At 33.9% G+C, this 15,968-nt stretch overlaps 1 protein-coding gene across 3 annotated transcripts in view; it reads right to left on the bottom strand.

Moving 5' to 3' along the window:
• Positions 1 to 3,058: 3,058 nt before the first annotated feature.
• zgc:153184 (capZ-interacting protein) overlaps positions 3,059 to 15,968 on the bottom strand; it is a 51,817-nt gene continuing 38,907 nt past the window's right edge. Inside the window, exons 2-6 of one of the 3 annotated variants that reach the window (XM_030152446.1) lie at positions 14,282 to 14,368; positions 14,068 to 14,133; positions 12,444 to 12,512; positions 10,261 to 10,503; positions 3,059 to 4,100 (exon numbers count right to left, since the gene is read on the bottom strand). In XM_030152446.1, the coding sequence (XP_030008306.1) occupies positions 3,669 to 4,100; positions 10,261 to 10,503; positions 12,444 to 12,512; positions 14,068 to 14,133; positions 14,282 to 14,368 (897 nt within the window). In that variant the 3' untranslated portion in view covers positions 3,059 to 3,668. Of the gene's footprint in view, positions 4,101 to 10,260; positions 10,504 to 12,085; positions 12,212 to 12,443; positions 12,513 to 14,067; positions 14,134 to 14,281; positions 14,369 to 15,968 lie in introns of those variants that run through there. The other 2 variants (XM_030152447.1, XM_030152449.1) reach the window with 2 other exon arrangements.

Here is a 15,968-nt window from a genome sequence, read left to right as displayed (position 1 = left end):
CACAAGGAACAAATGATTAAATTTTGGTGGTGATCGGGGGGGTTTACAATGTGACCTGCTCTGTTAATCTCCTAAATCCCAGATATGGGTTTTTGGTCTATGTTTGTGGAAAAGAGTTTCACAGCTTTATACACAAAACAAAAACCCACCAAAAAAAAAACCAAAAAACTGTCCACCAATTTTTAAAAAATGTATCTGAAAAAACTGTTGCACCATGATGTTTCCAACACAGGCATGTTAAGGTCTTTTGTGTTCGTTGATTGGAAACTCCAAAGATGAGTTCAGGATGTGTCTTGGTCTCACTTAAGAATTTATTCTGATCACACGTAAAATATAAAAAAATCAGCACTGGTCTCTCTCGACAAGAGCTCGAGTTGAAAAAAGCCCAGAGTTCCAACCTTACCAACCGTCAGTTCACACCTTGCTACTGGAATGTGCTGTGCAAAGAGTTATGATAGTTGTCGGAGACGTGTATCTGTTGGAGTTGAAGGTTTCAGCTCCATGTAGCCACAACATCTCCTCCTGCGCGCAGAACTGACCCTGGATTTATCAGTAGTGGTGTCCATGAGTTTACTGTAAGGTGAGTTTATCAGTAGAGAAGTCCATGAGGTTACTGAGAGGTGAAAGCCACCATACAAAACTAGTGATAGATTATTCTTCAGGCAATTGTTTAATTACAAAAAAGCCAAAACTTGTACTTCCCTTGGTCTCAGGAGGTTAAATATCTTCTTAATAAAATCTTTTTTTTTTTTTTTTAAATTCAAAATGCATTTCAATTTTAGCCTAATTTTGAGCAATATAATCAACCTCAAAAATTCTACATCCTTTTTTTTTTATATATAATTCATGCATGACAGGGTTAATATATAATGTAAAACTTAACGCTATTAAAATCTAAAGTGTCACATGGTGCGTTTATATTTTTGCTCTGTGTATTTTAACAATCCCCATAGTGCAAGTAATCAATATTTGCCCAAACCATCATTATTTTTACATGACTGTCTCCTGTCACTTGTATAAAAACACTTAAATGAAACAGAGTGAACTGTTAGATTTCATCCTTATTTCTGCTTCATTTTGATACTCGCTTAGTGCTATTTTAATGCGTTTCAATATGAAACTAACCCATACTTGCCATTATTAGTGTTTTCTTTAAATGCCTTTTACTAATAAGCTTTGTTTATGTTACACAACACTTATAAATATGTTCTAGATGTTGATTTATGGTTAAAACATAAAGGGCAATAAAATAACAATAGTTTAGCCGAGATAAAAGCCGATGCTTGATTAAGTGGCTGATATCAATACCCATTCAAGACTATTAAATAAGAACAATTTTTGACTTAATTAGATTTTTCATATAAGAAATAATCCTCAAATTCAGAATAATTAATAAATCCGGAAGTCAGTATTATACAAACCATAAAACCCATGGAATTCTCCTTCTAATTTTTGGAATTTAAGCTGTTATTTTGTTCCATCAGCTGTTTTTTGAGACAAGTTCTGATGATATTAATAGTTTGAAATGCATCCCATTGGCAGACTGATCTCATGAAATTGTTGTATGTCACACCAGTTCTTATGGCATTTTGCATGGTATACGTACGCATTTTAATTCTCTTGCGCGTTATTCAACGCCAATTGACAATATACACCAAGATCTCTGGTTTATATATCCGTAACCTCTAAATATAACCCTAACCACTAGCCTAACCCCTAATCACATGGTATTTTACACAGCGTGAACATACACGTGGAAAGCTTATAATGTGTACAGATAACACACCAATTAAAAGTGGCATGTTATTTGTACACAGTTTATGATATCATATTGCCATTGGTGCTAATTCTTTCTATCGCTACTATGTTGAGTGCAAATACATGTCACTTCCTGTTCATTAGGTCACTGTATGTGTATAATAAATACACGATCATAAACTATTGTTAGACTTAAACGGGATTAATAATAGAAAGTGAACAGAAAAAGACAGTAAAAATTTTAGTCCAATTATTTGTGCAAATTAATCCCCATTTAAAATATCACTATGTCACCTGTTTTATATTTCATAAATGTAAATAGACTACATTTCTTTGCTCATTTTGTTTTTTCTCATGAAGTTGGTCCTCCAGAATAATGAAATAAGGGGTAAAATATGACATCTTTTTGTTCTAAGGTATGTTTAACAAAACATAACAAAAAAAAGGAAGACTTACTTAACCCTTTCATGCTTACTGGTCACTACAGTGGACAGCTATTCTACAGCTGTTTTTTTGTATATTCATGGATTTTGTTGTTCTTTTCGTTGTTGTTTTTTTTTTACACATATGTTTATCAAAGTTTTAAGACACTACATATCTTTTCTGACATGAACTGGTAACATTATGTAGATCTCTCCTGAGCATAAACCCCCCAGAATCACAAGCCCTCCCCATAGTTTCACACAATTTATCATTAAATACATGTTTCTGAGCATCAAAAAATTAAACGAATGGTGTCCAGTTGAGTGGACATTTTTGCAACTTCATGAAAATAGGTTCATAAGATTTTTTTTTTTTCATTATTATTTTTTTATGTATTTTTGAATTTTTTTAAAATTATTTTTATTTTATTATTATTTTTTAAATTTATTTTTAAGAAGAAAGTTTCAGTCACATTGTTTTTTCATGCCTAAAGAGGAATAAAAACACTCAGGAAAAAATTTTGATTAAGGTTCTCATAATTCGTGCATGAAAGGGTTAAAGAACAGGTTTTGAACTGTTATGGAACTTATATGGAACGCGTATGTGTTAAAGTTCATGCTTTACCATTGCTAATTTTTCAGACATAATGTGCAAATGTGCTTAGTTGTCTGTTGTAAAGTATCTTTCCAAATGAAAAAAATAAAATTATTTAAAAAAAAGAAAAAAAGTTGGTCCTGCACACCTATAACTGCCAGCATACTAGTCAAATAATCAGCATAACACAGTCACAACAAAGAAATACTGTCCGATTTACCAGATTTAGAACATTCACTCATTGGGTATCAGGCGGTTAATTTAGACGCTACATGCATGGAAATTTTACACCAAAAGCTTTTTAATTTATGAATTTTTGCATAATTGTTGAGGACCTGAGCCACTCCACAGTTGCACTGTGATTTAGATATTTTATAGAGTACACAAAATAAAAGACAAGCAGAAACAAAATACAGCGACGGAAAACTAGAAAAGCAAAGTACATGAAGCAGTTTCAGCCAAAAGTGAGACTGGAATTGAAGATTTTCTATAACAGCTAACATATATATATATATATATATATATATATATATGAAATCTAATCCTGTCACCGCAGCATTTAGTACTGTGTACATCAGACTATTGATATTTCAGACCAAGTGTACTCTTTATAATGTCTCTGATTTGTCTCAAACCCAAGGAAAAGTATTCATTCTTGATAAAAAAAAAAAAAAAAAACACATGAAGAATCGAACATGGATGCAGCTCCGTGTGCAGAAATCAGCTGTTATTACGGAGCTGCTTCTCTCCAGTGATTGTAGACCTGTTCTATAAACGGCCAGGAGAGGACGACAGAGGGACTTAAAGCAGGTACCAACAGGTTAAAATGGATTACAGGTTCTTTCAGATCAGTTCTCCCAATCGAAGCGTTGAATAATTTAATAATTCACAGTTCACACCCTTTCGCCTCCTTCTTGCTGCTCCTCCTGAGGCATCTCCTCCTTGTCGTCTTCTGCTTTCATCGAGCTGCCATCGTTCTCCTCAGCAGGACCGGACTCTGAAGGCTCACGTTCCTCCTTCAAAGTCTCCAAGTTCTGGCCTCCTTCCTCCTCCTCCTCCTCCTCCTCCTTCTCCTCCTCTTGTGGATCTTTTGTCTCTCCATCCTCTGTCTTGTCACAGTCTCTGTCTTTGTCTTCTTTCGGCCTACATTCAGCTTCCTCCGCCGGGTCGTCAAAAACCTGGTCCCCGTCCCCGTCCCCGTTTTCTTTGGGGCTGTCCAGTTCACATGGGGACAGGGCACTCCCTAAGGCTCCGCCCTCTTCGCCAGCTGACCTCCTGTGCTGTCTCGTGGGTGGACGTCTCTTGAATGACAGACGTGCACGAGTCTGTGGAAAAGACGAGCAGAAGCCAAATGAGGATTTAGGTCAGGTTTTAAAACAGTTCACTGGGTGATCGCAGTAATCGAGTATTTGTCTGTATACATTCAATACAAAACATGATTCAATAAGTCAGGGGTGTCAAACTCATTTTAGTTCAGGGGCCACATTCAGCTCAATTTGACGTCAAGTGGGCCGGACCAGTAAAATAATAACTCTCTCTCTCTTTATTTTATTGCAATAAAAAAATATTAACATTTACAAACTGTCCGATCACAAAAAAAGATGTGGTTAACCTGAAAAAAACTGAAATTTTATAAGAAAAATAAGTGCGATTTTAACAATATTGTGCTTCAACTTATCATTTCTACATGTATATAACACACAATGTTACACAAACATTTGGTAACAGGCTGAATATTGTTAAAATTAAGTAACTTTTAGAGTAAGTTTCTATAATATTACGTCTCAGTTTATTATTAACAAAACTTACAGATCACAGTGGCTCTACAAATACACAAAACATTTAGTAACAGGCAGAATATTGGTAAAATTAAGTAACTTTTAGAGTAAGTTTCTATAATATTACGTCTCAGTTTATTATTAACAAAACTTACAGATCACAGTGGCTCTACAAATACACAAAACATTTAGTAACAGGCAGAATATTGGTAAAATTGTACATAATTTTCTTTAGACATTTCAGATTATTCACATTTCGTTGTTAAAGGATAGTTTCATAGTGTAATGTTTTTGGAGTTTTTTTCACATTAAACCAAAAAGAAAATTTCTACTTGTCATTATTTATAGATTATTATGTTATGATTTTACTTGACATCACACAGGTCTGTGTCTGGCAGCTGAACTAAAATAAGTTAATAATTTTTGCACCCATGGGCCACATTGGACCCTTTGGCGGGCCGGTTTTGGCCCACGGACCGCATGTTTGACACCCCTGCAATAAGTGGTTCCAGGCACACACACCCCCCCCCCCATACATATTGTAGCTTATTTTGGCATCAATCCAGCTGATGTCATCATGTCTATGCGTGTGCTGATGTCAGCATATCAATTGCCTCTATATATGTGCCAAGTTTGAAGTAAATTGAAACAAAATTGACGTTTTTATAGAAATGCGAAATTTCACCCTTTTTTTTTTTTATGACTTGATCTTTATTGAGTTTTCCTTTTATAAATAACAAAAAAAACAAAACAAACAAACAAAAAATAAAATAAAATAAAATAAAAATAAATAAATAAAAGGTCTAAAGGCCATACATGCTAAACATTTCCACGCCTTATGCCAGTTACCAATGCCAGTACACTGAAGACATGTGGACAATCTCCGACCAGATGAAACACAAATAATAATAAAGACAATGCAAATAATACACATATACATGGTTACAACAGTCAATACTTACCACTAAAAAATTTCACCCATTATAAGTAAATGGGAGAAAAAAAAATATGTAAAAAAAATTCATTAAAAATTTGAACTTTGATGTACTTTTCTCAAAATGTAGTGACATCTATTCTGGGTCACTAACAATCTATAAACCCAATTTGGTATGAATTCAACCAATAGTTTGCTGCTACAGACATGTGAAATCTCGCCCATTATAAGTAAATGGGAAAAAAAAAAAAAAAAAGATTTAAAAATTCATAAAAAATTGAAACTTTAACCTACTTTTCCTACAATGTAATGACATTTATTCTGGGTCACTGGCAATCTATAAACCCAATTTGGTATGAATTCAACTAATAGTTTTGCTGCTTGAGTGTTAACAAACAAACAAACAAACAAACCAAACAAAAAACAATACTCTTTGCCTCCTCTTCAGGTGGTGGGGTAATAATAGTGTTCTTTATTAAAACTATACACCATATTAGGGATGTAACGATATGAAAATTTCATATCACGGTTATTGTAACCAAAATTATCACAGTTATCATTATTATCACGGTATTGTTGAATTTGTGCTCAAAATGTTCAAAAAGTACTAATACACACACTGAAATAATTCAACCAAGTTGTATTTTGAAAAAAAACAACAACAAAAAACAAAAAAAAACAAACAAATAAAATAATTGGCACAATGTACCTTCTCTTGGCAGAAACATCCAAATATTAACCCTTAGTGGTCTGAGCCTATTTTGGCTGTTTTCCTGTACTTCTGATTTTGCCTTTACATACTATATAAACACCCAAGTTTGGGATCTTTTTTTTTTCAGTACAACTTCACCTATCATCTGCCTATTATTTTTTCACTTTAACCGACTATAAAAACATAAAAGGCCAAAAAACACAAAAAAATATATAAAATCCAGTTTGAAAAATGTATGTAATTTATAGCATAAATAACACACAGATGCTTAACGAACCTTTTCAAAGACTTTAAAAGTGAATATTGGTTCCAAATATTAGGTATAGAAAATTAAAACTGTAATAAATTAAAACAATACTCAAATATTTGACATAAAAGCAGATCTTTACATAGGCATTTCCTCCGGAAAAATGCAGTAATTAAACACGGTTATCAAGAGAATTAGAATTTAAATGGTAATACTAACCGTCGGGAATTTTACCGCAGTTTATTGTTATACTGGTAATCGTTACATCCCTACACCATATACAGTGTTCCTACAGGTTTCTACAAGTTAAATTTAAAACTATTTAAGACCTTTTCAACTACTTAAACCATACTGGCAAAAATTCAAACTCCCAGAATTCCAAGTCATTTCTCACCGGGGGCTGCAAAGTTAGAGATAATTGGTTTCTAATTTCAAAATAAATTGTCAGGTTGAAACAGATGGAACTGTGCGGAAGCTGACAACGACCGTGGATTTACATACAGTCGCAGACAAAATGAGTAGACCACCCCTTGTTTTCGTCAATTTCTTGTTCATTTTAATGCCTGGTACAACTAAAGGTACATTTGTTTGGACAAATATAATGATAACAACAAAAACAGCTCATCAGAGTTTAATTTCAGAGCTGACATCTATCCATTTTCCATATTTTCTTGATAATAACCAAAATCACTTCAGTTCTTACATCAATATCTATGGCATTGTACAGATAAAAACAGTGCTTTTAGGCATTCCGTGTTTTCTTTTCTGTCTGTTTTAGTCACATGATACACACAGGAGTTGGAACTGGATTGCATAACCATTGTTTTTGCCGACTTTTGATGGTCTAATCATTTTTTCCACGTCTGTATTATTTTATGGTCGTTATCTTGTGATAACAAATTAATTTATTTTGTTATTTCATTGTATAGAACCACATACAGAAGTCAGATGTGAGCAGGTACCACGTCATCCACATCACAGCCTTCAAGAGCTGCCGCTGACCTGTGCTGTACAGAGCAGAACACATATTCAACTAAAACTTACTGGAAAGTTACAGTAACTACGAGAAAACGAACTTTGTTTTCTTAAAATAAGGAATTAATGTCTTTCGTTATCTCGAGAAAACGATCTTTGTTATCTCATACAGCACATGTTAGCGGCAGCTCTTGAAGGCTGTGATGTGGAGGATGTGGTACCTGCTCACATCTGAGTTCTGTATGGTTCTCTATTACGAAATAACCCCCCCACCCCCCCGTGGGCCCCCCCACCCCCGATCACCACCAAAATTTAATCATTTCTTCCTTATCCCATTTCCAACAAACCCTGAAAATTTCATCCAAATCTGTCCATAACTTTTTGAGTTATGTTGCACACTAACGGACAGACAAACAGACAGACAGACAAACAAACAAACAAACAAACAAACCCTGGCAAAAACATAACCTCCTTGGCGGAGGTAATTAATTCGGTATCATGAGAAAATGATCTTTAGTATTTCAAGATAATGAATTAATTAATTTGTTATCATGAGAAAATGATCTTTGTTATCTCGAGTTTAATTAATTTATCACAAGACAACAAACATAAAATAATATGTAAATCCATGTCCGTTCTCAGATTCCGTCGAACTGATGCTACTTTCTTTGCAGTTTGGACATTTAACAGACATATTTAACCCTTTCATGCATGAATTATGATATCTTTACCCAATATATTTTCCTGAGTGTTTTTATTCCTTTTAGGCATGAAAAAAACAATGCAATTGAGGTTTTTTTTTTTTTTTTTTTGTTAAGTTAGAAAAATGGCCACTCCATGTATTTAATTTTTGAAGCAAAGAGACATGTATTTGAAACTTAATATCAGAAAAAGATATGGAAAACTATGCAATAAAAACATTCTTAATGCTGCTACTCAGATGTTTTCTCACAATTTAACACACTCTAATACTAGTTATTATTCATTTCATAGACATAATACGCCAAAAAAAAAAAAAAAAAAAAAAAAAAACTGTTACAATCTAATAACAATTAGCAATTGGTTTATAGTAAAAAAAAAAACATGTCACTGCAGATCAGGTTTATCAAAAACAGCAAAGTTACAGTAATGGTATGAATGTCAGTGTATGGGATGATGCATAAGCGTCCACTGTGTTGGCTGAAATGCAAATAAACCAACAAAACTCATGAATATACAAGAGAACAGCTGTAGAATAACTGTCCACTGTAGTGACCACTGTGCATGAAAGGGTTAAACACATTTATGGCAGTTTATGGCAAAATAACTTCAATTTAATATTTTTTAAAAGACTTTTTTAAGGTATTAAATGCAGATTTGTAAATTCAAGACTTTTAAGACTTTTTAAGACCCCATAGGAACCCTGCATATATGTGTTTGTATATCAGCAAATATACAAGTATAAACTGACAAATAGTGGATTTTTAAAGGCAGATTTAACCTCCTTAGACTCAGAAATGTGTTTTTGCCAACTAAGATACACTGTTTTATTAAAAACACACACTGACAGGATATTCCATAAAATTCAATTAAAAAATGTGTGTGAAGAAACTGTTGTGGCATGCTGTTTTCACCAAATTACAATTATTTAATTTAAAAAAAGCAGAAACTTTATCAGGAGGATAATGATAGTTTGAGGCAAGAAAAAACTGACTGTAGTTAAAGCTGCAGGAGAAAAAAGAAACACCTGAGTTTGCAAATACACAAAAGTCTCTCTGCAGTTCTCTCCTCTCAGTCCAAATAAATAAAAGAAAAAACTAAATATGCACAACTACAGCCACGTCTCTGAATCTGATCGTCGATCGGTCATCACACATTTAACCCCCTACTGTCTGAAAACACATGTGATTAACCGAAGTCTGCATCACAGAGGAGATTTTCTACAACCTCAAACATCTACAGAAGTCAGTAGAATTCTTGTTCCCTCTCTATTCAATTAAATTACAATATCCTGGAAGGTAATTACAGAATTTGTACTCGATAACTCGATGCAGTTTTACTGTATTGGGTGGTCCAGGGGGGTCAGAAAACCAGTCAGTATTTGGTGTGACCACCATTTTCCTCGCACAGTCAAAACTCATGACATCTGTGGTATTGTGCTGTGTGATAAAACTGCACATTTTGGAGTGGCCTTTTATTGTGGCCAGCCTAAGGCACACCTGTGCAAAAATCTTGCTGTCTAATCAGCATCTTGATATGCCACACCTGTGAGGTGGATGGATTATTTCAGCAAAGAAGAAGTGTTCACTAACACAAATTCAGACAGATTTGTGAACAATATTTGAGAGAAATAAACCTTGTGTGTACACAGAAAAAGTTTTAGATCTTTGAGTTCAGCTCATGAAAAATGGGAGCAAAAACAAAAGTGGTGCGTTTATATTTTTGTTCAGTGTAAATAATCTAATAAATATCACTAAAGTCTGTATTTAGTGTCATTGAGGTCATGTGATTTCTAACAGTCCATGTCTAATCTGCATATGCGTGCGAGTCCAGAACAGAACGCTGGTCCGGTCCTGTATCTATTCTAACTAGGCTAAGGGGATTAGACGCTCAATCCCCCTGGAAGCAGCGCTCAGGTACTACAGGGGCATCTTTCTGAGGCTTATCCGAGGCTGAGGAACACGTCAGCGGGGACACAGGACACGTGTCAGGCTGTGATGTCACAACTCCCACAGCGAATCGCGTGAGAAAGACTCCAGGGGACGCAATGTGACAGCGGCTCATTCGGTGACTCAGTATAAATGTGTGAAATCCTAAAAGTACGGTGAATAGAAGGTGTGTTTGGATGCTTTTGTTGCACCTTGTTGATGCTGGGCAGCGTGGTGCCTTCAGGGGGGCTGTCGAAGCTCACGGGGTCTTCGTCTTCACTGGACGGATGCGAGGGCTTCAGGACGGGGCTCCGGGGGCTCAGGGGGCTCAGGGGGCTCAGGGGGCTGCAGGGGCTGCAGGGCGTCGTGGGGGACAGCGGTGCCGCCGGCTGGAGCTTCACCTCCGGACTCTTAGGCGAAGGCAGCAGAGCAGTGGGCGACAGAGCAAGATTGGCCTAATGAGGGAAAAAAGAAAAATGAAAGTAATATTTAAGACAAAACCTCAGCTGAAAATAGTATCCATCATTACTGAGAATATTCTTAATTAAATTAAATAATAAAAGCTAAGACTGTTCAGCAGATATAAGAGGAAAAGACAAGACTTAATCCAGATGAGGTTTATTATAATTCAGTAAAACTAGGAGTAATTGCATAATGTTGCTAAAAAAAACACAGAAATTAAACAGAAACTAAAATGAACAAATGAAATTTATGGCAGTGCTTGTTAGTTTGCAGTGGGATTTTCTTTTTTGGGGGGATTTTTTTTGTCATTTATTGCTCTTTCTATTGTTCATGTTGATAAAATCTGAAAAACCAATGAAAAGATTATTAAAAAGAAGGAAAAGAAACAGAACTCCAGGTAAAATAAGCTTAATTTCTACCAAAAATAAGCACAATATGAGATTTTTATTAACATCTATCTATCTATCTATCTATCTATCTATCTATCTATCTATCTATCTATCTATCTATCTATCTATCTATCTATCTGTCTATCTGTCTATCTATCTATCTATCTATCTATCTATCTATCTGTGCAAATTAACAGTAACGCAGCAAAATGTGGTTATATTGCAATTATTGTTGAAAATCTCGGTAAATTCGGTAAAACTAGGAGTGATGACATGAGTTTGCTAAAAAAAAAAAACATGGAAATTAAACAGAAACTAAAATGAGCAAATGAAATTTATGGCAGTGCTTGTTAGTTTGCAGTGGGATTTTCTTTTTTTTTGTATTTTTTGTCATTTATCGCTCTATCTATTGTTCATGTTGATAAAATCTAAAAAAACAATAAAAAGATTATTAAAAAGAAGGAAAAGAAACAGAACTACAGGTAAAATAAGCTTAATTTCCACCAAAAATAAGCACAATATGAGACTTTTATTAACATCTATCTATCTATCTATCTATCTATCTATCTATCTATCTATCTATCTATTGATCTATCTGTGCAAATTAACAGTAAAGCAGTAAAATGTGGTTATATTGCAATTATTGTTGAAAATCTATTAAAACAATACTGCAGGTAAAATAAGCTTAATTTCTACCAAAAATAAGCACAATATGAGATTTTTATTAACATCTATCTATCTATCTATCTATCTGTGCAAATTAACAGTAATGCAGTAAAATGTGGTTGTATTGCAATTATTGTTGAAAATCTGTCAACACAATAACATGAACACTAAAACTACATCACAAATACTCTGAAACAAGTCAATTCCTGCAACTAAAACTACTTCGTGCATGCAAAACTTAACCAAAAAATCAACAATAAAACTAAAATTTCACACATTTACTGTAAAAACTCTGCTCTAAATTGTATTCTATGGAGGATAAGGCTTTAAAATACCAAAAATATAACAACAGTTCTATCTAGAAATGCTGAGTAATAGTATTTCCATTACTTTAGCCTCCATCAGACTCCTGTATCTGTCTAAATTCACACCTCAAATTGTAACATGAGTCATGTCAAATTCAGCCTGGCATATTAAAATCCCTGTTTCTGTTTAATTTTTGTGTTTTGGAGATTCCTACCTGCACCGGGGAGAAGAGGAAGAGGGAGAAGCGGCAGCCCTTTTGTCCCATGGCTGCACACCTTATGAATTGCAACCTAAAGGAACTGCTTTAGAGCCTCGCCATGATCCCATTAACTAATTAATCTGAGCCGATCAGCGACAGACCCTTCCCCTTCCCCCCCTCCTTTTTCCTCAGCATGGAAACACCTCTGATACCGGTGTGAAGTGAACAGCAGGGGGCAGTAAAGCTCCAAACATCAGAAGCTCTTGACTATTTCCAGACTGAACCTGTTCTATCATCAGCAATGAGGCAAGCAGCTGTTTTGTTTTTATCTATTTCCCTCACAAAATATTCAAATGTTGTCGAATCTACCAACCTGCAGCTTCTCGATGATCGGAGAGTTCTTCACCTTGACTTTAAGAGGGTGTGGAGGAACGATAGCTTTCTGTGAGATAACAACAACAGAAAAAAAGACATTTTACATAATTATCATAATAATTATCATCTTGTGTGGATCAATCACAGCAGTGCAGACAAAAATACAAGTTTGTTATCATTATTATTATTATTATTATTCTATACAATACTCAAGCAAATTTTATCTTCTATACTGCCGAACTTCTGCCAGTCAGTATTCTTTAAAATATCATGAACCACATCTTCAGAATAATCTACATCCTGAACTTCAATCATCATCTTCTTTATCATTATTTAAAAAACATCTGAAAAGGACTGTAATTTATGAAAAAAATGTAAGGCTTTAGAGCATTTGATTTGTTTTTGTTGTTTTTTTAACTTTTGATTGTTATTTCAGTTGTATCGTATTTTTATTCTTTTTTTTTTCTGTGTATTGTTTATTTCCGGGGAGATATTTACATCAGCTTTTTTTGCTTCTATCCTCCCCTGCACAATGGTATTACTTGGATGAAAATTGCTTTGTTCTTTTTTTTTTTTTAAATATTTTTATTTTTCTTGTTGTTTGAGATGTGCAAATAAATAAATAAAATATATAATTCTGACAATTACTGTTATCACCTTATAACTTTTATCCTGTGATTATTAAACTATACATACATACATACATACATACATACATACATACATACATATATATGTATATGTAATAAACATACATATAACATAATTACCTATTATTATATTATTATTATCATATATCGTTATGACTATTGTTATCACCTTATAACTTTTATCCTGTGATTATTAAACTACACATACATACATACATATAATATACATACATACAACATAATTAGCTATTATTATTATTATTATTATTATTATTATTATTATTATTATTATTATCATCATCATAAATCATTATGACTGTTACTAATATCACCTTATAACTTTTATCCTGTGATTATTAAACTATACATACATACGTACATACATGTAAATATAATATACATATACACAACATAATTAGCCATTATTATGATTATTATTATGATTATTATTATGATTATTATTATTATTATTATTATTATTATTATATATCATTATAACTATTATCACCTTATAACTTTTATCCTGTGATTAATAAACTACACATACATCCACACATATGTAAATATAATATACATACATACAACATAATTAGCTATTATTATTATTATTATTACTTAATTATTATCACCTTGCAACTTGTTTCTACTGGTACGTTATAATGTGCAATTGCCTGTTTATTTTGATACTGTTTTCTTTTTTAGAGGTCTTGTTTTGCTGTTTTCTTGTAGTATTTCTTGTGTGTATATCAGGTGTTTGTGCTGCTGTTGGAACCTCAATTTCCTGAGGGCTCCGCTCAAAGGATCAATAAAATTGTTTCTAATCTAATCTAATCTAATCTAATCTAATCTAATCTAATCTAATCTAATCTAATCTAATCTAAGCTTTCCTGGGTCATTAATTAATGCTTAAAATACTGACATGCAGTATGTAATATATGTAACACAAGCCAGAAAAGTAATAAACTTCATTACTTCAGACTCTTCATTATCGTCTTTTTGGTTTTGCAGCTTCAGAGAACATGGAGGTCTTCTTCGAAACTGCAAAAAAGGAGCAGAAGAAAAGATCCGTTACCATGAGTCACCTGTATTCACCAACATCCAAGTTAAGAAAGGGGTTTTGTTCTGTTCTGTTTTGCTGTCTGGATGATGCACACAGATCTGTGGACCTGAGGGTAAGTCAAATCACCTCATTATTGGGTGTGGGCATGGGTAGAATGTGACCTTTGAACCTTCCAGCCAGTTCAGCAACAGATGGTTTGGATGGAGAGTCCTTCTGGAAAAGACAGACATTCAATTAACAAACGTCATATATTTAAACCCACATTAGGAGATGACTACAGCCAGGGGTCTCACAAGCAAAACAATGACAAAAGATGGTGTTTAAGGATTTTATGAAGCCCAGCGGGATCATGGGAGTTGTTGTTTTCACTACTTTTAACATGACTCTGGCAGAAATTACTTTTAACCCTGTAAAGCACAGGGGTCAAACATGCGGCCCGGGGGCCAAAACCGGCCCACCAAAGGCTCCAGTCCGGCCAGTGGGATGAATGTGTGAAATGCAAAAATTACACTGAAGATATTAACAATCAAGGATGTTAAAATCATTTTAGGGTCCATTCAATCTAAAGTGGGTCAGACTATCATAATAACCTATAAATAATGACCCCCCCCCTTTTGTTTTGGTGTAAAAACAGCAAAATTACACAAATGTTTATATTTACAGACTAGCCTTTTACAAAAAATGTGAATAACCTGAACAAAAATGACTTAAGTCTGTGGAATTTTTAACAATATTCTTCCTGTTGCTCAATGTTGTGTGTATTTGTAGATCCACTGTGATCTGTAAGTTGTGATGTACATGTATAAATGATAAACTAAGGCGTATTATTGTAAAAATTACAATTATTTTTCTTAAGAATTTTCAGGTTGTTCATATTTGTTGATGTTATGTTCAAGTGCAGTTCGTACATGTAAACCTTTTCATTAAGGAATTTTGCTTTTTTCACTAAAAATCATAGAGAAAACATTGGAGTTGACATTTTTTTTATCAGTTCTTATCCTATTATTTATATTATTTTACTGGTTCGGCCCACTTTAGATCATATTAGGCTGTATGTGGCCCCTGAACTGAAATGAGTTTGACACCCCTGCTGTAAAGTCTGAACCATTAAATCACTGACAGAAAATCCTAGTTCTTTGTAACCGGAGCCTTTATTGGTCCTTCTGAACAATCAATTTCCATGTATGACTTTCAATTTTACTGTCAACTATCCTCCTGAGACCCAGAAAAGTACAAGTTTTGGCTTTTTTACATTAAATAATTGCCTGTATTGGAAACAGCACAATGCAACAGTTTTTCCAAATGCGTTTTTTAAATTTTTATGGAATGTCCTTTGCAGTGGACAGCGTTTTTTTGTTGTTGTTTTTTTCTCAATAAAACTGTAAAACTCTTGTCCCCCTCAGAAGACAAAAATGCATTGCTGGGTCTCACGAGGATATATTTTTAACAAATACATGAATCAACTTATTCCTTGGAATTTCCTTCACTGTTAAACCTTACATTTCTTCAACATAAATCACCTTAACCTCTTACACTAATACTAAATGTCATATAGACTACATCACAGGTGTCAAACATGCGGCCCAGGGGTCAAATCTGGTCCACCAAAGGTTAAATTCCAGCCCGCGGGATGAAAGTGCAAAAATTAACCTGAACAGTCAAGGTTGTCCAAATCATTTTAGTTCAGGTTCCACATACAGACCAATGTGACCTACAGCAAAAAAAAAAAAAAAACACAAAAAAAAACACAATAACCCATAAATAATGACAACTACAAATGTTCTTTGTAAAAAATTATGTGGAAAAAATTTGA

The sequence above is a fragment of the Sphaeramia orbicularis genome, chromosome 13 (genome assembly GCF_902148855.1).
Source record: "Sphaeramia orbicularis chromosome 13, fSphaOr1.1, whole genome shotgun sequence".
NCBI classification, from domain to species: domain Eukaryota; kingdom Metazoa; phylum Chordata; class Actinopteri; order Kurtiformes; family Apogonidae; genus Sphaeramia; species Sphaeramia orbicularis.
Note: the sequence above shows the minus strand (reverse complement) of the source record. Positions and strands in the feature narration are given on the sequence as shown.